Here is a 22,522-nt window from a genome sequence, read left to right on the forward strand (position 1 = left end):
TTAACTTCACTCCTGTAGTAGGTCTCATTGTTGTTGCTGATGTGACCCACCACATTTGATGAAGAGGTTGGAGCTGTGTGATGGTGTGCAGTCGTGGGTCAGCAGAGCGAAGAGAAGGGGGCTCAACATACATGCATCCAGTCTGATGGGGAGGCTATAGTTCAGGACGCAGAGCAAGTCATCTACTAATCAGAAGGTTGCAGACCCAGTCTGCATGCTGAATATCCTTGGGCAAAATACTAACCCCAGGTTGCTCTCTGATCGGAGTGTCAATGCACTGGCAATAGATAGAAAGCACTTACAAAGAGAAAAGTGCTTGTGTGGGTGGGAATGGGTGAAGGAAGCAAGTTGTATAAAGTGCTTTGAGTTTTCAGAATAGAAAAGCGCTGTATGCGAACCTGCCCATTTACCATTTAAATGAGCAGCTGAACCGGTATACCTAATGAAGTGGCTGGTGACCGTATATGTAGTGTTATCCACACATGACACGGAATCATACCCGTATTCATTTGGTCTGAACTTATTCACCCACTACTTGAGAAAAACACGCGCTTATACAGTTTGTCCCTGTTTACCTTCCGTACTTACAGACAAGTATGGCGGTCTAAGGGTTGTGGTGACTGCTTTGGTGGCGTAAATAATCATCGTGTGCCTTTTTAAAGCATATTGCCCTCGGCATTCGAGTTCAGCTGAAGGCTACAACTACAGTGCGACTAAGGTAAGAAACTTTAATGTTTTTATTGGGACTGTCTGCACTGCACAGAATAAGAGACACGTGGGTACTAGCTAGCCAATGAGGCTAGCCAAGATAAACGCTACCCTGCGCTTGTTAACCAGTAAAACCAATGAAGAGGGATAAATAAGTGTCAAATGAAGCATTTTAAATGTTTAAATTTACGTTAATGTTAGCCTCCCTGTGTAAACCCTCGTTTAGGGTAAACTAAAACCAGCTCATAAGTGTGAAACGTGATCTGTTGTATAAAAGTTGTACAACTTGAACCCAGTAAGCGTTTAAGTGATGTGTGCGCATATTCAGCATAGCTTGTATCTCCAGCCATGCAGCTTTTCATCTACTTATCGTGAACAACACATTTAAAGAGAATGTAACGGTAATTAATACATGTGCATCAGTAGATAGAGGTACTGTACTTCAGGATGTCGCACTCACTGGTCATGAAGATCTTGTATTGATAGTTTTTTTTAAAGTAATACTTTAATCCATAATTTGCACACTGCATTTTTCTTTATCTATAAATCCTTCTAATAATCATGCTTATTTTGCAAATGCTAATGCTGTTCCTGCACACGTAGCCTTTGCATTCCTAAAACCCTAAAACGGGTACTAATGAAAAAACAGTACAAGGTACAAGGAGTGAGACTGAGGAAGAGTCAGCCATAACATTGCTGAAGAGGTTTCATATCCAAATCTTGAACCATTGCGAAAAACAGTTTAGGAACAAAACAAAGTGTCCACAAAACCATACCAAGAATTTTGCAGGTACTCCGCCTTTATGAGTAAAAACCTTGAAATCTGCTAAATGAAGGAGAGTCTGCAGGCAGCAGTGAAGCATGGAGCTTTCTTAAAGGGATTCTGCCACAATATATTTTTAGGTTACTCCAAAAGGCTGACTAAAGCTTTGCTTAATTTCCAGATCATCATGCCGTCTTCTTGTGACTCTCTGATGGAAGACATCGAGGACATGGTGTCTTCTAGTGACCCCACTCCTCATGAAAGACAGTCTGCTAGAAAAAGTATCATACCAAGGGCAAGGAAGAAGAAAGAGCTCATGAGCGATGAGGAGCTTCAAGCTGACAGGTGTGTCCAGTGTTTGATATTATGTTACTGCCATGGGGGGAAAAAGGGAAATTGTTGGCTTAAAAATAAAAAATTTAACCATGTATTAAAAAAATGTATTAGTAGATATTTTTGTCAGCGAAAAAAGTGTATTTTGGCTTCATGTTAGAAGGAATAACGTCTTTTAGATGGTTTTTAATAATTGTCCACCCATCTCTTAACATCAGTGCACTGAAATGTTTGAGCCCACTTCCATGTGGAGATTATAGTTGTGGAATTCAAGCCTAAAACACAATCAACATACATCCTCTTTATGATTTAACCACCGGCATTTTGTAGAGGGTGTAGCAGCCATGGCAGTTTTTCTTGAAACAACAACTTTAATCGCCACATTTGGACATTTTCTCAAAATGACCAATAATGTTTTTTCTTCATGTGGCCCTAATGCTTTTTCGTACCTGCTCATTTGGGGTTTTTTAGAAAAATGTCATGTTGCCAGCTTTGCACAGATCCACAAATGTAGGCTGAAACATAGATTATGTTTTGTAGTATAGTGGTGACAATCTGTTCTCTTTATTTAGAGAAAGAAAGAAAAAAGAAAGAAATGTAGGTATGCAGTGGAAGTACAGATGTCCCAGTTTCACACTGGGACTTGAACGCATCTCATGTTTGTTGATCTGTGAAATTAGTCTCAAAACTCCACTTGAGATGAGTGTATCAGGCTATTTGTGCACACACATTTAAGGTTTTGTGAGCACGTTTAGTTTTAGACATCTTGGTTTAAGCTTGTCGAATCCGAGGCAAATTCCTCTCATGTTAGAGCTATGAAACTTGGAATAATGATCCAAACACTTTAGTAACAAGGAAAATGACTGTATTTCACAAAGTGTTTTGCAACTTAAATCAAGACACTGCTCTATTAATCACAACTCAGCTGCATGCGTTGCTGACACTTTTTAGAGTTCTGTAAAAGTTACAGTGCTAAGCAAACGATTTGGACGCTATTTCTATCTCGTTCAACAAAACCAAAAGTTTTCCATTTCCAGCATTTTTACCAGTGTTCTCTTGATTGTTCTATCGATTGTACCCTGTGTGAGAGGTTTCTGGTCACCAGTGTATAAGCTGGAAGCTCACAATTTTGGGGATTTCTGAAGGTGTTTACTTAGTTTTCCAAGTGAGTGATGTTTTTAATTGAATTTCCTGAAGTGTTTGAAAGAGTGTTTGTTTCTTCAACTACATTTCTAGTTGTTGTTATAACTGAATTGTTTCTTCCACTACTTAAAAAAATAAAATAAACCCCATAATTTAATCTAACTGCAAACTGTTTTCTTCTGATTAGTTGTATGTTAATATTTTATATATTTATATTTCAGTAATCGGATAGATTAGAAAAATCCCATAGTCATGTTGAGCATGTTTACATTCTACATGGCTTTGCTGGGGAAAACTAAATTACAGTCGCTGTACATGCTGCTGTTCCACGTTCATGTTGTCTTAATTTTTGCATTTGTTATCTAACAGAGGAAATGACACCAATAGCACACATCAGCTATACCAAAAACCTTAGAAGCTTCCAAGCCACAAATGCCACCTTATCAGGGTGGTTTGATATTTACTCTTGACATTTAGTTTGACAGCAGCTGGTGTAAAAGCACCTTTGTACTTCCTCCAACACACATGGGTAATAAAGCAAATTTACAATAGACAGCCTTTTGTCAGCTGGTTTGGTTTAGACATCGATTTTTGCACATCAGGATGATTTACAATGGACGTATTACTTGTGTATTTTTTTAGTTTGATCCCTGGTACCCAAAAGATCTGGATGAAAACATGGGGCTGCAGTCATAACAACTCAGATGGGGAGTACATGGCTGGGCAGCTGGCTGCCAGCGGATACAAGATGACTGGTAAGAAATGATGTAATTGTACTATGTTGTATTAATTCTGTTGATTTGAAGTCAACAGTACCAACAGGAAGCTGCCTATACCATAACGTGACAATAGAAATATTGGATGTATTTTATATTTAGACAAAAGATAAATGGATGAACAGCTACAGTGGTAAATATGGAATTATTCTGGGTGCCAGTTTAGCTCGCTGCTTGAGCAGGGGCAGCGCTCCGGGTCGGCTCCAACCCATGGGCCTTTGACGATTGTCTTCCCCCACACTCTCTGCTTTCCTGTTTATTCTCCACTGTGCAGCTAGTAAAAGCAAAAAAGGCCACCACAAATCTTTAAAACATTTAAATATCATTATTATTGTTAAATGTCTATAGGATTAATGTCAATATTATTATTAAACACAAGAGGGCGGTCTTGCTCTATAAGTACACTGAACCTTAAATGTTATTCTGGTTGGTGAGTTTTATTTTTCATTGAATTGAACTTGTTAAAAACACCTATGGATGAACTGTGCAGTGTAAGCATTTTAATTCACGTCTGCAGTCTGCCAGTCTTTAGGAACCAGATGGATTTTGTTATTTCTCATCGCCATGATTACAGCAGTCATTTACATGCTTTAAGCTGACTTAAAATAGATGAGAGAGCGTACATGGTTCAGATTACAGCTCGTTAGAGAAAACTGATATAGTGAATGCTGCCTTTCATTCTTCGGTTTTGCGTGAAGACGCTGGCCATGTTCGGTACTAGATTACGGGACGTCTTTCAGGAGGGTTTCGTTGCGAGTGTGCGCAGGTGTGATAGACCGACACAGGTGAAAACGATAACGCAGAGAGTGATATGACACTGAGTTTTGCATTGTAGTCGGTTAAATATGATACTCTGGTGAATGTTTGTGACCTCATGTTTGTCACAAGGAAAATTGATTGTGCCTGGCTTTGTGTGATTAGTTATGTGTTCAGTGTGAGCATTTGTGTTGTTGTGTGTGTGTGTGTGTTTCAATAGACACGCGCCAAGACGGATGAAGAAGACGGAGTAAACCCCTTAGGCATTTTTCTTTCTCTCCGTGGGGTCTCCACAGCCATAGAGCAAAATTAATCACACACTTCAAAAATGCAGATCTACCCACTCATTCAAAGTGACACACAAGACACAGTAAGCCCATGACCACAGGCCAATAGTTTTTCTCCTCATCTGCTAGGCCAGACCCTTGATTTCTCTCTTCTCAGTGCGTTGCTCCTTGCTGACGTAACGCGTCTCTGTTCAGTTTGTCGTCTGTCACCTGCCCCTCCACTTCGTAACAGATCCTGTCACACATCTACTGAAGCTTTAGACTTTCTGTGCTAATTTAATTTGGGATTTTTTTTTAAATTTAGTGGAATGGCTGCAGTCGGAAGAGAGTGTAGAGAAAACTTGTTTGTATTCAGACAGTTGTTTTCTATTCCCACTTTGACCTTTGTAAGGGTAGCATCCTCCTGCCTCTGAATCTGATTACAGCACATGTTGCTTCTCTGGTTGTCTTAAAGTCCTCAGCAGATATACATGCAAGAGGGTGTAATGTAATACACTCTTTGGTAATAAGGTTAAATATTGCTGTTATGGGTATTAGATTATTGTAATCTCTGGGTGAAGACTCTCTCTGTCTCCTCCTCATGTTAAAAGCACGGCTGCAAAGCGACCGGGCAGGAAAAGTAGGAAAGGAAAGGAAACCCTTAATAATCTTACGCAGCAGAAAGCTCAAATCATTCAGAGCATGTGCCTGTGAGGCAGACTTTAAACACTAAAAGAGAAAATTGGATATAAATACACATGAGGGTCAGAAGAAAGTTAATTGAATGTCTGTCTTCTATTGTTTGCATATATTTTGCATGGTTGAATACGTTTAGAAAGGATGCACTCCTGTTTGATGTTGTCGTATACATTTGTCTCCCTGGTGTGTGCCCCGGTGGTATGTTTACTCTGCTGAAACGAAGGTTCATTTTCTTTCTGTCTGACGCCGTACTTTGATGTGAAGCTGCTATTTCACAATTTTATTTTTTTTTTACTTTTTCTTTGCCAGAACAGTTTTCTGACTCCAGGGTCTTTATGGAGATGTGCATGTGAGCATGATCCCCAAATGGTGCTCAATAGGTGTGCTTAGTTTTTCACGTGATTTACAAAAGTTGTGCTGTTATCTATGGAAGCCTGTTTCCGCCACTAAAAAAAGTATCCGCTGTTTCTGTCGAAATGTGTGGACACACATGAGTGTGCAGGCACAATATTTCGAGAAAATAACTCGAAATTTTAATTGTTTTCTCGAAATTTCAAACTAAAAGCTAACTCAAAATTTCGAATTAGCTCTGCCAATCAGTAATCTATGTGACTGACATCATTTTCTTATTACCTGGAAGGATATGGCGCAGAGGAATGCGCTCTTAAAACCGGATCGCAACAAATTGGCGCTTTTGAGAGCATGTTTGCTGATAGTAACGCCATGTGATTCAGCTAATAACACAAGGATTTAATCATTTGTGAAGCCACGGTGAAAATACTCAGCAATTTGTGCATTCATGACTGGCTGTGACACTGGTAGCTTAGCTGTAGCATTTGTAGCTCAGGGCTTCAGCTTCCGGGTAACAAGGAAATGACGTCATTCACGTAGATTACTGATTGGCAGCGCTAACTCGAGTTACTTTTCTCAAAATTCCGAGTTAATAAGTCGAAATTTCAAGAAAATAACTTGAAATTTCGAGTTATGAATACTTTTGTTTTTAATTGTTTATTTATTTTTTTAGTGGTGGAAACGGGCTTCCATACACTAAACACATTATTTCTTTAAAATAAATAGCGGAGCAGTTGGCAGGAAATGACGCGTCTCAAACATTAGTGAATCAGTCTGTGCGCTTGATTTCTTTGTTCCTTCTCCTATATTTAGCACCTTGAGAAAGGAACTCCCAGAAATGCATATGCAACATGATCAGCCGCAAAAAGTCTCAGTTCCCACCTCTTACAGTCTCCTCACTGTAAATACAGACAGTATTTTTTTTTTTTTTTAATGGCAAAACCAAGTTTGTGCTGGTGCAGCATGTTAGTAAATCTTCCCTTATAACTTCCTGCAGCCCTAAACATGCGATTTTATTTGCCACACATAAATTTACCTGCTGAGGGCGCGTGCGTTTAGAGATTCCTGGCAGCTGAAAAAAATACATCTTATAACTCTGCGACAGAATAATGCAGATATTTCCACAATGTAAAGGCCATCTCTCTGCTGTCATTCAAGCTGACCTTAACAGAAACGTGGCCACAGCCATAGACTAGATGCACTCCAGTAGTCAGAGGGAGATAGAAACGATGTGAACGTGTGTGAGATTGTAAAAAAACTATTTCTTTATGCAAGTCACATCAAACAGAGCTCGGAATAGGGAACAGTAATAGGTTCCCTATAATAGGAAAAATGCTGATGGCCATCATTACACGTATGCAAGCTTTGTTAGTTGCATGTCTCACATATAACAGGTTAGAAAAGGTGAGAAATTCTTCCATTCACAGCGAGAAAAAGGTGTTGTTTTACCCTGTGCTGTAGCCCAAAATATACCTTTATCTTACATTCATAAAGCCTCAGAGTACGACCGCTGCTTTTCTTCATACGCCTTTTTTTCCACTCTGTTCTCTCTCAACAAAGTATGTTAAAGGTCAGAGTCTTACTGCTAATGCTAAAGGCTTAGTTTGGTTTCTGTCCTCCACAGCTCTGCTTTTTATCCGTGTCTTGTTTGCGTTCCTGTATCTTTTCTCTTTCCCTGCCGTCCTCGTCCCTCCGTCCCTGTCGGAGTTAAAATCTGCAGTCAGTCGTTGCGTTTCAGTGTGAGATTGTTAGAAAGAAATGGACGGTCATGGACAGAATCAGGTGAGATTACACTTGGTAGAGGTGACGATTGTGCTGAATGGTATTGTATGGAATGATGCGCAGTCTTCTACAAAGGCATGAAATTGTCAGGAGTGTATCAAAGGTGGAATTGTGTAGTATGACTAACATAGAAAAAGGCTCGTGAATAGCATGGCGCTGTTGGCCAGATGGAAGATGAGGACAGGTTGAACATTATCATTTGTGAGTTCGAACGTTCCATATAAAATCACAAATTCCCGCCTACCTCTGTAATTTGTACGCCTATGTGTGTTCAAATCCACCACGTCGCTCTGCAGTTTAATGAAAGCGTATGGACAAAGGAGCCTCGGCGCCTCTGAAAATATGACATCACCTTCTCTCCCTCTCTCTCTTATCCTTCCTTCCTGTTTTCTCTCCATCACATCCCCGTGCCCCCCCTTGTCGCTCCTTCCTACCCTTCTCTAACTTTCTTTCTTAAACTATGACATCACTTTTATAGTAGATAGTAGCAGTTCTTGTGTTGGCCTATAGGTGGCAGCCTTTCCCCGTGTAGCAGCCCTTTGTTGTAAGAATGAACCACTACAATATCAGGGTGAGGTCATCCTTCCAACATCCTCTCTTCCCATTCATGGTTTTAAAATGTGTAACTTTCAAAGCTTCAAAGCAACCCCTGATTATATGCAAGCTGTACATGAAGCCAGCTCTCTATCAGTTGTATTATAAACATATAAACATGGAGGCTGCTCTGTTACGGCTTAATGCAGATTGTTGTAGTTGTGCTTAGTTGAGAAAAATCGCTCCTCATCTGTAGCTGGAGATGCTCTTAGCTTGTACATGCAGTGCTTTAAAGGTGTAACTCTCAGGAACGTCTTTTATTTAACCAGTTACTACATTCATATTTGAGATTAGCATATTACTTGGTTGCCACCTGTGGCGATAAATCATATGCCATGGCGTTTATTTGTTTGGTCACGCTCATATTCTAGTAGTATAAATGCACACACACACATAAAATAAATAGTGCTGATTAAATAACAATGGCTCGCTTTGCTCCTTTTAAAAAGTTGTGTGCATCAATGAAAGACACTGTTGTTTACCTGTGCTTTCATTGTCTTCCACTTGTTTTAGTGCTGGTACTGGTTTATTGTGGCTCGTTCTCATTTGCTGTTCCTGCGCACAACCAAAGGGGGCACTCTTCACCCACGCTAGCACACCGACACCAACGAACTGCATTTGAGCAGAAGAGCAATGTGCCAAATAGTGACTTCATAGGAAGGCATCTATGGTCACACATGAGTGTGCAGACACACACAAACACACCCTTCATGGAAAGTCACACCAGGATATTTTGATTGTTTTTGGCTGGTCTCCTCCCCTCCCAATATCTTTTCTGCCATCCAGCCGGGCACACAGCACTTCAGTTAGGATTTTACATACCGGTTAGGCAAAATTACTCCCGGGTACACAATGTCAGCCAAATGAGGCGTTTTCAGTTCCTGGTTTGGACGCAGACGTTAGAGGATATGGGTTTCAGAGAGAGAGAGGGTGTGGGCTGCTTTGATAAAATGATACGAGGACTTAATTGATCAGCAGGTATTACGGGTGCTGCCGTGAATAGAAAATGCTGTGAGTGTCACAGAGTGTGGTTTTTTTCCCTTTATTAAGCCTTGTTTCAGAGCAGGTAATCGTCAAAAAATATGAAATATATATATCGGTTAATTAAGATTGAAGCATTATGCATACTGCTTTTAGTAATAAAAGTATTTTTTCCAACTGAGCTAAAGCACTTAAAAGTGTTTAGTCAATAGTAGCTGAAAAAAATAATAGTTTAAAGGTAGATCTAGTATTTTTACTGCTCTTTAATATTTGCTTAGCCTTAGAAAAATTGTTGTAGTATTTGGATGTTTTGGCTGAAACCCCTGAAACAATGTTCTGATGGCGCTCACACTGCATTTGTGTTTCTAGCTCTTCTGTTGCTCTGTGATTGTATTACATCACCGTAGAGTATTCTCACTCTGAGTCTGTGTTCCTCGCATACGTGCCGTCTCATTCATAAAACGGAGCGTGTGAGGACCTTCTGACTGGCTGCCTACGCGCTACGCAACATTACACGCCGTAAAATTATAGCCAATGAAAACTTACAATGTTGCCTGACTCCACCTCTCACATAAACACACACAATGGCGCTCGCAGCCCGCCCGCTCGTACGCACATTTACTCTTCTCACACACAGTTGCAGCCGTGGTGGGAATTGGTGTTGTGCAGAGAAAGTATCTGAGAGACAGTTGCGTTTTCGACAGTCATCATTCTGTAAGATTAGACTTATCGCCTGGTGTCTGTACGCCTGAGAAAAACTCACTGTATGCTCACCGTCTTTCCACTGTGGCGTAGCTGCGCGGCTCGCTTCACTGATTTAGAGAGGGGAGAAGGAGACTGGGAAAGAATGAAGGAGAAGGCAATGTAAGGAAAGATGAGAGGAGGAGTCCGCGGGGAAGGAAAGATGGTGGTGGGATGCGGGGCACAGCAGACGTAGATGGCACTTCAAGACAGAATTAGTCTAAGCGATGGTTTGGAAGTGCGAAGGCGAGCAGGGAGGGCAAGTACGATGCCAGGGAAATGAGCTAGAATCTGGCAGATCTGCAGAAATGGGGAGTAGAGAGATGTAGAGTGTAGTGGTTTGTATGACCAGGAATGACAGGTGAGATGTAAGGGGAGAGGAAAAAAGAGAAGCTGCAGAAAGAAAATAGGAAATTGTGTCTGGCAGCTGTAGATGCAGTGCGAAGGAAAAGATTCCTGCTGGATAATAAATGAAATGCTCTTAAAAGTTAGCAGAATTATTCATTGTCTGAATCATGTAAAAATATAAAATAACTACACCGTGTGTGCTTGAATTGAAAAAGCACTTTGCACTAATCTGCTAAATTTAGAAATTGTCCTCATTTCATTTTTGTGTAATGCAATTTGATGTAAACAAGGAAAAACTATTAAAACGGTAAAGCAACACCTATCTCTCGTTTCTTAGGTATTTACTAAGGCGCACACAGTCTGCAGAGCTGTGATTTTTGTCTGAAGTTGCGATAGAAAGACCCATCAGTCCAGGCAGTCGGGTGTAACCGTTTAGAGATCAGAAGATTAGAGTGATCCCAGCATTGTGCGTGTGCCCGTGCGTGCATGCACATGTGTGTTTTGTTGATCCTACAAGGTGACCCATGTGTAGACGGCACCCAGTAAGTAACCATTTAGAAGCCATAGGATTAAAGACCTTAAAATTCCCATGAGGGAATTATGGATAGAGGAGAAAGAAGGAAAGCGGCATAGGCAGAGGGAAAAGGGGGAGATCGGTGATTACTCTAAGGAATGGAATATTGATAGCATTGTAAACTCGTCTGAGCAGAACAATCATTGCGGCAAGAAATTGTCACGGGGTTTGGAAAACACAGTGTCCGTCTTGGAGATTTTTATTCTCAAAGTTAAATATTAAAAGTAATCTGCATGTGCTGTGGAAATGGGCAAAATAAATGCCTACATAGTAAAGAAACTGCAGGAGGGCAACAAATATGTTCCTTCCAGGAACTCATTCCCGAGAATCAGATCTCCTTCACTGCTGGAAAACCTTTCTCATGTGTATGATTTTAAGGAGCATGGAGAGCAATCAGATTTGACTAAAAAGAGACCTCTCCTCGCTTCTCCGAGGGGGGAAAAACAGAACAAATTTATTTCCGAAAGGGCAGTGATATTTCATCCTTGTTGCCTTAAACCTCAAAGGTAGGAGAGGAAGAAGAATTGAAGCAAAAAGAAAAGCTGCTCCAGTTCCCCATCTGCACAGTCATTTGTGTCCCTGCACTTTCATTTCTTGATGAAGGGAACGAGAGAAGCTGGAAGGAAGTTTCTTTTGCTACTTCCCCGTGGAGGAAGGAAGTGTATTACCTATTCCCTTTAGAATCCAACCAGCCAAGTAAACCCCATGTTATACCAGGAATACCGCCTGCCTTCCACAGGGATTGTGAATACCCTGAAGGGGTATAATGTGAATATCATGGAGGGGATGTAATGGGATAAGGCAGGAGCTGGAGGAAAGGCGTAGGGGTGGAGGGGCAGAAAGGAAAGGAGACTAGCAAAATGACAAGTAAAGGAGGTTGTCTGGAAAAGGGATGAGAGGTGAGGCTAGATTTTGCTCAACATCCATAGTATTGAGCCTTAAATCAAAGCTGGGAGATGTTGGTTTCTGGCATTGAAGGTGGCCTAGGCTTAAAAGAAAAAAAAAATCTATTGGCCTACGACTGACAGTTCCGCTCTGTGGCCAACACACCCACACTGTGTGGGAAATTGCAGGAGTACAGCCTTCACTCCCCTTGAACGCAATCCATCGGGTGCCATTTAACAAGGCATTTAACCCCTAATGTCTCGACTGGAGCTGCTCGATGGGAAACGTGGCACGCCTGTGGATATGTTGGGCAGCTCCCAGTTAGGTGTATGCACCCACCCTCTATTGCCCAAGTCTTGCCAATTCATGTGTAATAATATGACACACAAATACAGCGTGTGTGTGTTCTTGGGCAGTGTGTGTGAAATTTTGTTTATAAAACTGCTTCCTGTTAATATATTATAGTAAGATTATAGTGAGTCTATAGTTCTTGGCTCAGTATAATAGTTCGTTCTTCATCTTTATAAATTTTTTAACACTAAGCAAAAATTTTTCCTTTTTCTAGAAGACTAAAAAATCTTCTTTAGGCTACATTCAATATAAATAAAATAGATGAAAGTGTTTGTATTTCTTGTGGAGTATTTTAAGTTTAACAGTTACATTACAGTGGAATGACCTATGTGTACAAAGCATACGACAGGAAAAGAGATCAAACTACGTTTTTATTTTTTGCCCCAGAATTAATACTGTGTCATATTCATGGCGTAAGGACAAGTAAAACTAAACGAGTATGGGATTTGTAACTAATGTGAGGATGGCTATACTGCAACCTGCAGATTTGGTGGTTGATGGTGTTCTGTAAAAAGAATAGGGTTGCCGTGTCGCACATTATGCTGTAAATGTACAGTATGGGAGACCATTATGCATATGTATCCTCCACAGTTACAGAGAAGCTGGGCATTAAACCAGTAATGGGCTATTTCAGCTTTGTTTGATGGTTCAGATCCATGTGATACTAAGGCTACGTTCACACTGCAGGTCTTAATGCTCAATTCCGATTTTTTTTGATCAAATCCGATTTTTTTTTTTGTCTGCTTGTTCACACTACAAATAAAATGCGACAGCAAACGCGCTCTAGTGTGAACGCTCAAAGCGGCCCGCATGCGCAAAAGAAGACGTCACACACAACGCGCTCTGTTTAGACCCAGTATTGTTTGACTGATGGCCCTTAATATAAAGACTTCGGACTTTACGTTTCCCAATTTTTGCTTTAAGTTATTGTGTTAAAATAACCTAATTATTATCCTTATTGCTGTTTTAGAGAGGAGCGGTGCTTCAAAGGATGGTTGCAGATTCCTGTCAGAATCTGCAGATTATACAGTACAAATAAAATGTTCACGTTGTCTTCCCAACAGTTTCACTGACATCTACACTGGAAGGCCAGGAAGTGTTCGTGATGTCTTCTCCGGCGCTGATAATTAGCGTCTGTCTTGTGACAGTGACGTAAAAGACGGATTTAATGCGACATGACCGTTCTAACAGCAGTCGCTTTCTAAAACATCGGATATGTATCAGATTCAGTACCACATACGAACGTGACCCAGATCGGATTTGAAAATATCGGGTTTGTGCCGTTCACACTGTCATAGCATGAGCGGATATGGGTCGCATAGGGTCAAAAAAATCGGATTTGATGCGCTTTCGCCTGCAGTGTGAACGTAGCCTAAGAGTCATTTTAAGCAGGGTTTTAAAAGGACAACAGTCTCCATCCAGATGAGTATCTGAGCAGTTTTCTTTCTATAGTATACTGGGTATCGGTGTATGTGTGTGCTGCTGCCCATTGCTTGTCCAGGTTTAACCTTTTTTTTTTTTACTGTATTGTGGTTTTTAGTGAGCTGTACATATGTATTATTGCTGTTACTATGTTTTAGTGATGAATTTTATTGACAAATATTATAACATTAGTGTAGGATGTTGTTGTTCTTCCCTTATTCCAGCGGTCCCCAACCCGCAGGCCACGGACCGGTCATTTGTACCGGGCTGCAGGAGTTGAGGCTTGGTTTGATATTTTTGGTTTTCAGGGTTTTTATCGTTATGTTTTTTTATCGTTAGCTCGGTTTCCCTGGGTCTTTTCCTGTGTATTATGAGTAAATCTCCTTTTTTTGGTACCGGTACTGGCTTTATTTTGTTGTATTTATCCGCGACACCTTAAAGGCCGGTCTGTGAAAATATTGTCGGACATAAACCGGTCCGTGGTTGGGGACCGCTGCCTTATTCCTCATTGCCCTCATTCTGTGCTAAGCTCCTCTACAAGGACTCATGAAGTTATGATTTTGAGTCAAACTAGAGCTGCTTGATGTTTAAATTTCATGTTTCATCTTTAAAAGTACCGTGTCGAGTACCAAATCGAATTTCTGTGTTCTGCTGGGAAACCGGTGAGTGGGCGCTGTGATTTATTTATTTCTATCAAGTTTGACGAGATCTCCAAATGCAGCCCCAAACCATGACAGAGCCTCCAGCGTGTTTTACTGATGGCTGCAGACTCTCACTGTTGTACCTGTCCTGGCCTCAGGTCTTGTGTCTGGTTTGTTTTTTGTTTTTATTTAAGGACATGACTTCCGATGACTGTCACTATTTTGTTTCACATTACTCTCTCTCATGGCTGCTATTTCCATTCTGACTTTCTGAACCTACATTTGCTACATAGTTCAGCTAAATCGTCACACTAAACTGAAGTTTTAATTTAATGATCATTGTACCTTTTGCTGCTTTTATTCATGATTTTCTTTAAGTAACAGTAACAGGTTGACCTTTGGTGACATGTCCCCCACCCACCTATACTGAGCAAATGGTACAGAGCTGTCGTGTTGTATTAGGTCTGGTGGCAGAGAGGTCAGCACTGTAGCATTGATAAACATCTGGCTAAGTAGCATTCATGTGACGTTAAGTTAATCTAACATTAGTTGATGCTTTCATGTTCCTAAAACACTGTAATAATGAAGTTGCTGACGTGTTCAAGTGTTCAAAAGTACTGAATTTCCTACATTTAATGTAACTTCAGTTACATACAGTATGCTGTATTTAAAAAGCTGCTTGCTTGTAAAAGGGACAAACCAGGAGCCCTCAAGAAAATAAGAAAATAGAAAAAAAACAACAACCTTTCTTTAAATTGAAGCAGTGCAGTGTGTCTTACTTAATCAAGGAGGCTGTTATTCTAGCCTCTTCAGTGTAGCGCTCTGGCTCCAGTGCTGGTGAAATTTGCCAAACTAAACTTAAGACTGTGACTGGCTTAACCTCGTGTCATGATAACAGACGGTATCATTATCAAAAGAAGTCTGTAGTTATTGACCCGGGTCGGTGTGAACGCTGGTTTTCGCACATGTTCCTAATTAGCGCTTAGACGAGCAGCTGCAGCTTCGTCAGTGAATAGCAGGGAGCTAGCACAATCAAGCTCATTTCAATTGTTGGGTAAGGGTAAATAAAAAAGCAAAGTCTCGCAGGTTGTCGCCAGCTTTTGAAAAGTGTGTGAATTTTACTCGAACTGTGAAATTCACACAGATTTGCTACGTGCATCTGTAATAGAAAATTCACCAACAGAAACGTTCATGATGAAAGGGACATCAGATGATTACATATGATGGCGGTTCGGCATCTATGCTATTGTTGAAACGCAAACATACACAGAGTAAATTTAAAAATGATGTTTTTCTAGACTTTTGAGAAAATCTTTGCAGATAAAAAGCCAGTTTGTATACAGAGAAATGTTATTCGTTCAGCTGCTTTTATTCACTGTTGAAACACGTTGCATAACAAGTACTCTTGTTGGGGTAACTTGCTAGGAACAAGCTAGAACTGTTTATAGAGACATAGAGCTCACCGCTGTGTTAGAATTGGCCGTGATGATTGTAATGTTGCAGTATCGGTAATCCGCTCTTTAAGTGATGACGTATGAACCCTGCTTCCGGGTCCAATTTACTACCCCCCAGCCCTCCACAAAAAACCCACAAAAAAAAACCCCAAACAAAACAAAACAGTCAGTGATCACTGTCGGTCTCTCCCGGTTTTTATTACCACTATAGGGCTGAGCGATATGACCAAAATCTCATATCCCGATATAAGAGTTCTATCGTCCGATAATGATATAAATCACAAAAATGTAACATTTTCTGTAAATTCTGTGAATCTCGGGCAGCTCGACTTGCGTGAAGTGTTTCCAGCTGCGCGTCATGTAGCTGGAGTCGAGTGTTTTAACTGATGCATGAAACGATGCATTTTTGGGGAAAAGCCTGTTCTAACGTTTGAGTCTAAGGTTTATTTTTTAGCACCTGGCGGCTCTTTTTTAATTCTCATCTGTAAATAATCTGCTCGTTCATGCGATTCAGTTTATTTTGAAAAGTCTCAACAGGATCTTGAGCTTTATTGTGAAAGGTTTATGTGGAACATAAACAAACGGACACGTGATGGTGTTACCGTCGTTGTTGCTAACCACAACGCATAAAAACAGGCGCTTGTCCGTCTGTAGTGTGGTTATATTAAATATAAGAGAAAGAGAGAACTTCAAGAAATGAATATAGCCACTACAGTGACCATCAAAACGATGAAAAAATATTGGCGTAAACAGTTTATTTTGCGACACCACGAAACAAACGATAGCGTAAAAAAATTTGATTACCAGTGACTGCAATAACACGGAGCTAACAATGTGTTAATTGGGTTCACCAAAGTCCAAACTGAGCTTTATTCACATAATTTGGCAGCACAAATTGTCCCAATTTCAAAATGTCATTGTTTCAAAATGTCAGCGTTTGGTGCAGCGTAGTCACACAGCTTCCTGCTCTTGGAGGACAAACAGTGCAACTTTGTGTCGCGCTTTCTGGCAGTAGAGCTAAAAGGACTAAAGACAGATGATCTGTGTTCTTTGACATTTGACAACTTATTGTAGCTTTCTTTGTTTCGGAATAATTAGCTTGTCTAATACGTTACAAGCTTAAAGAGGAGGGGGACAAATTAGAAGTGAGAAAGACTAAAAAGTCTCTTTGGTTTCCTTGTCATCTTGACTCAACAAGGAAAACAAATGCAATTTCCTTCATAAGGAGGAAATGCTTAAAAGACATTTGTAATTAATGTGGCGTGCCAAGCCGTTGGTGTGGGTGGATAAAGAGTGTGGGTGACATATGGATACAAAGCAAAGAAATCATTTTAGGCATTCAAGGACATGTAGTAAATGACTTTTCAAAGGCCCCCTTTGAGGTTATTCTTTCTCCTTCTCTTCACTTTGGCCCTTTTGTGTTGTTTTGGAAGATAGCCCCCCACTTTCTGTCTGAGTGTCCAATGTTCAGCCATCAGCTGCCATTACTCACTGACCACCTGCTGAAATGGAAAGCAGGGGTGACCTGCGCTGTTGTGTGTGGATGTTTGTATGAGGCCACCTGCTGAAATGAAAGGACTGGCTACCTGTGAGTGAAAAGGGGGAAAAATGTGACCATGAGAGTTTGTGTGTTGTATGAATTTATTAGCTGTGTGAGGGCTAGTCGCCCCTTTGAATAAACGCACTAGATAATAAGCATGTTACAGAAGTCTGTGGTCCCTGCAAGTATTTCAGTGCTACACGCTTATGTCCTTTCTGTAATGAATCCTGCATGCGTCTCTGATCTCGTCTTCATCCATATAAATGAGTCAGCTCTGTGCTAGATTTCCTGATTTCCATGTGAGAGAACAGATAATGGATAAAGTGGATTAAAAAGCAGCAGATGATTTGAGCAGCGGGTTTAATTTGAATCATCATCCGACAAAGTTACCCTGATCGCCGAGCAGAAAAAGCAACTTGACAGGGAGGCTTGGCGGGACCGTGCTTGACCAGATAAAATAAAAAACAGTGAATGAATATAAGCAACTGTGTGTGGTTATCCACAGGGTTTGAGTCAAATGGCTCATCTGCTATCGATTGTGCAGAGCAGGGTGATAACAGAGCTTGAATTTTCAGCTCAACTTCATTGTGCTCTCTTTGAAAGCTTGCTATCCTCTCCTGTGGTTATTTTAGCAATATGGATCTGTACTGGGAAAGTTAGCAGAGTAAATACAAGTAATGTTTAGCCAGGCAAGAGATCGATAGCTGTGTATTGATTAAGCATCAAGTGTGGCCACAAGCAATTTCCTGGTCGTGTGTGTGAAGGCGAGTGATTGTTTTTTTTGTTTTTGTGTGTTTATAGAACTTTTTATAAGTTCTAGCTTGGACTGAATAATGACACAATGCATTAGTGTAACTTTTAGGGTTCTTCTTATATATATTATTAAACTCACGACTTTAAAAAAAGCACTGCCTCTATTCATTTTTTTCAAAAATAGATATAAAATATATGTATTGTCTATCTAGTCTGCTAAAATCTGGAGATTTATTTTGAAATTTTTACTAGGAGTGGTTATTTTAATTTTGTTTTTTTTCTATATTCTGGTGTATAGATGTGTTTTTCTTTGCTTTTGCCCTCATTTACTTTCCACACTCGGTTTCTGGATCAAACAGGCACATGGATGCATGCACATCGAAAAGTGTGTGAAGTTTATTGATAATCCAATGCTTTCCACATGGCGGACAGATGGTTCTTCTAATCTTTCAGACAGACACTGCCTTCTGAGATCTGATCTGATCTTATGATTGCTGTGTGTGTGTGTGTGTGTGTGTGTGTGTGTTTATCCGTGTGTATTTCTGCGGTTGAACTCAATAAGTCTATCCTCTGAAGGTCCCAGCTGTTATGTGTGTGTATGTGGGTTTTTCAGCTGCTTGTGTGTTCTTTCAGCATTTTTTTAAAAATATGTATAACTTATCTATCATTGGTAGTTAAGTGGTTGAACAGGAATATTATGATGTGGCTGTATTTCACTGTTTTCAGTGGGAAAGAAAAAAAATAGCTGTGTTTTACATTAGGGCTGTTCGATATAACGATATATATCGGGTGACGATATAAAAACGTCTATCGTTTCATTTTACGCTATCGTTTGTTTCGTGGTGTCGCAAAATAAACTGTTTACGGCAATATTTTTTCATCGTTCTGATGGTCCCTGTAGTGGCTATATTCATTTCTTAAAGTTCTCTCTTTCTCTTATATTTAATATAACCACACTACAGACAGACAAGCGCTTGTTTTTATGCGTTGTGGTTAGCAGCAACGACGGTAACAGCGTCGCGTGTCCGCTTGTTTAACACATAAACCTTTCACAATAAAGCTCAAGATCCTGTTGAGACTTTTCAAAATAAACTGAATCACGTGAACGAGCAGATTATTTACAGATGAGAATTAAAAAAGAGCCGCCAGGTGCTAAAAAATAAACCTTAGACTCAAACGTTAGAACAGGCTTTTCCCCGCAGCACGCCGTGTAATAAATACTCACAAAGAAAACGGTGGCCTTTACAACTTATGTCTAAAACTGCATAGTTTCATGCATCAGTTAAAACACTCGACTCTAGGTCCATGACGCCCAGCTGGAAACACTTCACACAAGTCGAGCTGCCCGAGATTGACAGAATTTATAGAAAATGTTACATTTTTGTGATTTATATCGTTATCGGACGATAAATGTCTTAATATCGGGATATGAGATTTTGGTCATATCGCACAGCCCTATTTTACATGATGCCAAAAAAATCTAAACACTGGAAAAACTTTGACATGAAGATCACAGCCTTTTCTGTGTGCATGTGTCTTCCTCTGTCCATCTACACAAGAAGAAAGGAACCTTGTAGATGTGCACCCACTGGCCACATGATTAATTACACCTTTTACCTTGAGAACTCCATTCGTGTTTCATAGATGGAAAACATTCCTCCGAGATTTTGGTCCACGTTGACATGAAAGCATCACAGAGTTGCTGCAGGTTTGTCAGTTGCACACCCATGATGCAAATCTCCTGTTGCGCGACATCTCAAAGGTGTTTTATTCAGCTCAGATTGGAGGTCGGTTCAGAGAAACTTTATTAATCCCAGAGGGAAATTGAATTGTCATAGCAGCATAGATACAACATATAATGAAGCATGCTTGCATAAAGAAGTGTAGAAATAAACGCCCTGGAAATAAACTTGCATGCATTTTCACACAGAGAGCTGCAGGTCACTGAAAATTTTAACCTTGTGAAGCTTTTGTGTGAAAATCCCAGCAAATCAGCAGTTTCTGAAATACTCCACGCCACATTCACAGTCACTTAAATCACCCTTTTCCCCATTCTGATGCTCAGTTTAGTTGCTGCCATTTGATTGGCTGATTAGATATTTGAATTAAAGAGCAGTTGAAAAGTAGTCAGTGAGTGCAAACATTGAATAATATACTTTGTTTAAAAGAGAGAGAGGGCAGAGTTCATATAAAAAGCATAAAAAAATCTACATTTGCACGAACTTTAACAAGTCAGCGTCTTTTGGTAACATTATTTTTCTGTCACCTTTCCAGAGGTGACCATACAGTAAAAAAAATCACTCTTATCTCGTAGCTTTATTTAGAAACTGATTGACTTTGAAGGAGAAAGTGTTGAATTATCATCAACAGTAGCTCTAAACATCAATAACGGCTGCATGCGGCACAGGAACTGAGCAGTAACAGAAAACAACAAGACTCCTGCTGTGCCGTTGCTACCTGAGTGACAGAATGACTGCTGGCAAACGGGGATAAATAAGAGATAATTATGCACGAGAAGTTTGTCACGTTGCTGAACGTTCAGGTGTGGAGCTTCTTCAGCAGCGAGTGAGTTAGTGCAGCAGGTATGCTCCGGCCAAGTTATCAGTCACTTTAAGTGCAGGAAACAACATCGCCCAGCTTTGTTGCTCCACACTTTGAGTCTCACGGCATTAAGTGCAACGATACGTTGGTGTGTGACTGCTCGCCTCGGCGCAGTGTAAAATTCTAGCAGCACGATTGTCTCAGCTTGATTTAGCTTCTCTGACCTGATATCTGATTAAAGCCACTCGGATGTGTGTAGGAGCTGGATTAGCATATAAAAAGACGGTGACAGGACATCAGATAATTCTGATGCCATCTGTTTTCAGTGGAATCTGTTAGGAGATGGAATGTGTGTTTTTCTGTGCATGCGCCACCCCTGCTTCCCTTCTCTCTCTCATCGTCCACGCTGCTGTTTTAGGCTCGGTGTTTGTTTTTATCCAGCAGCTTTTTCTACCTTTTGGTTAATTTTTTTTACTTTTTGTATTTGCAAGAGGAGAGAAACTGTTTTCTGTGGACAGACACATCAATTATTTATAATGAGAAACACTTTAATTGTTCCATTTTTGTCATGATTTATTAATTAGGGGAGGCTTCATCTTTACTCCACCTATAATATATTCAGGCACAAATGAATGGAGGCGCACATTTATGTGTGCACGCACACACATACAGGTCTCATAGGCAGCTTTTTACTATCAAAATACTTTCAATTGTTCTATAGGATTATCCATTTAGATGTGCATAAGTGTTAATAAAACAGGTTTTTAATAACTTCAAATAAAAAGCTAATTCTGAAAGGATGAGAGTGAGAAAAGGGAGATTTTTAAATGAGGCTCAGCAGTTTAGAAGGGGTGTGGTATATGATGCTGATAGGAAACTGGAAGCAATGAAAAGCAGAAGAAAAATGGACAATGTGAGGTTAATGGAAAAAGTGAGAGAGAGTGCCTTTTTGCCGTTTCCCCGTGCGCACAGTGACTACTTGGAGAATAAAGGTGGTCAATTTAAATTGCTTTGTATGTGCCAAGTCACTGATCTTTTTTGTGTTGCATCTTAAATTATGGTCAATTTAGAGAGTTAATCAATAGCTGCAGTTCAATTCATGCTCTTCAGTCAGAATAATCCTTGTATTTATTTTCCTTTCTTTCTGTTGATATATTTTTGGCATGATTTTCTCCATTAATCCAGTCATGAGAACCCCCTTTTTTTTATTACATCCATATATCTCTTCCTCTGTCTTTAAATCCTAGCAATTATTGCAGTCAGGGTTTTTGAGTCACTGTAGATTTTTGGTGTTGAGATAAAAAGAAGATGATGAAAACGCGGAGCTCAAAAATGGACCACCCTGCTTAGTGTCTGTGTATGGAAATGTGCTGTGAACCAGAGTAGCAATTTGTATTGGCGTGTGTTTCTTTCTCTCTCTCTCTTTTTTTTTTTTTTTTTTTTTTTTTTAACGTCTACATGCCGTTAGCAGAACAGCCTGTCTAATCACCAGTCTACCTGCCAGCCTCCACGTTCCCTTTAATGCTCAGCACGAAGCACATCAGCAACCAGCCTGCCTCTGTGTACTGGAGGGTGGAATCTGTGATTAAGAGCTTTGTGGTATTCATTTTGAATGTGGTACCATTGCAGGTAGGGAGATCAGGTGATGTGTTCAGGGCAAGTCTGGGTTTCAATTAACAGCATTATAGTGATTATGGTGGAACTGCGAGTATATAGCAATGGTGTGTATGTGTGTGTGTGCCGGTGGTGCATGTAATTTGTGGAGACACCGCCAATTGAACAAGGTGGTCCACTAAGCTTATCATGTGTTGTACTTGCCCAGTTTGCCTCCTCTTTATGCACAAACAGGATCAGCAAAGTGTGTGTGTGCGTGCGTGTGTGTGCGCCATATCTTTAGGTCTGTCTCCTGTGACTTTTACATACAAGCTGCTGACTACTACTCCCTGAACCCCTTTGTGTCAAAGTAGTCTCTTCTGTTCAGCTCATCATCCTTTTGGACCCTTCTCCCTTTACGTTTACTTGGCTCTTTCCTACTTTGTATATTTTACTCTTATTTCTTTCTGCCTTTGCCTCCACGCTGCTCCTCTAATCAGCTAACAACGCTGTCTGAGATTTAGTAT

General features: G+C 40.3%; 1 protein-coding gene across 1 annotated transcript in view; it reads left to right on the forward strand.

Moving 5' to 3' along the window:
• The first annotated feature begins 559 nt into the window (after positions 1-559).
• cdkal1 (CDK5 regulatory subunit associated protein 1-like 1) overlaps positions 560-22,522 on the forward strand; it is a 259,938-nt gene continuing 237,975 nt past the window's right edge. The window contains exons 1-3 of the mRNA XM_080896109.1: positions 560-718; positions 1,653-1,816; positions 3,590-3,702. Of these exons, the coding sequence (XP_080752235.1) occupies positions 1,659-1,816; positions 3,590-3,702 (271 nt within the window). The 5' untranslated portion in view covers positions 560-718; positions 1,653-1,658. The remainder of the gene's footprint in view (positions 719-1,652; positions 1,817-3,589; positions 3,703-22,522) is intronic.

Source organism: Rhamphochromis sp. 'chilingali' (genome assembly GCF_963969265.1).
Source record: "Rhamphochromis sp. 'chilingali' genome assembly, chromosome: 11".
NCBI classification, from domain to species: domain Eukaryota; kingdom Metazoa; phylum Chordata; class Actinopteri; order Cichliformes; family Cichlidae; genus Rhamphochromis; species Rhamphochromis sp. 'chilingali'.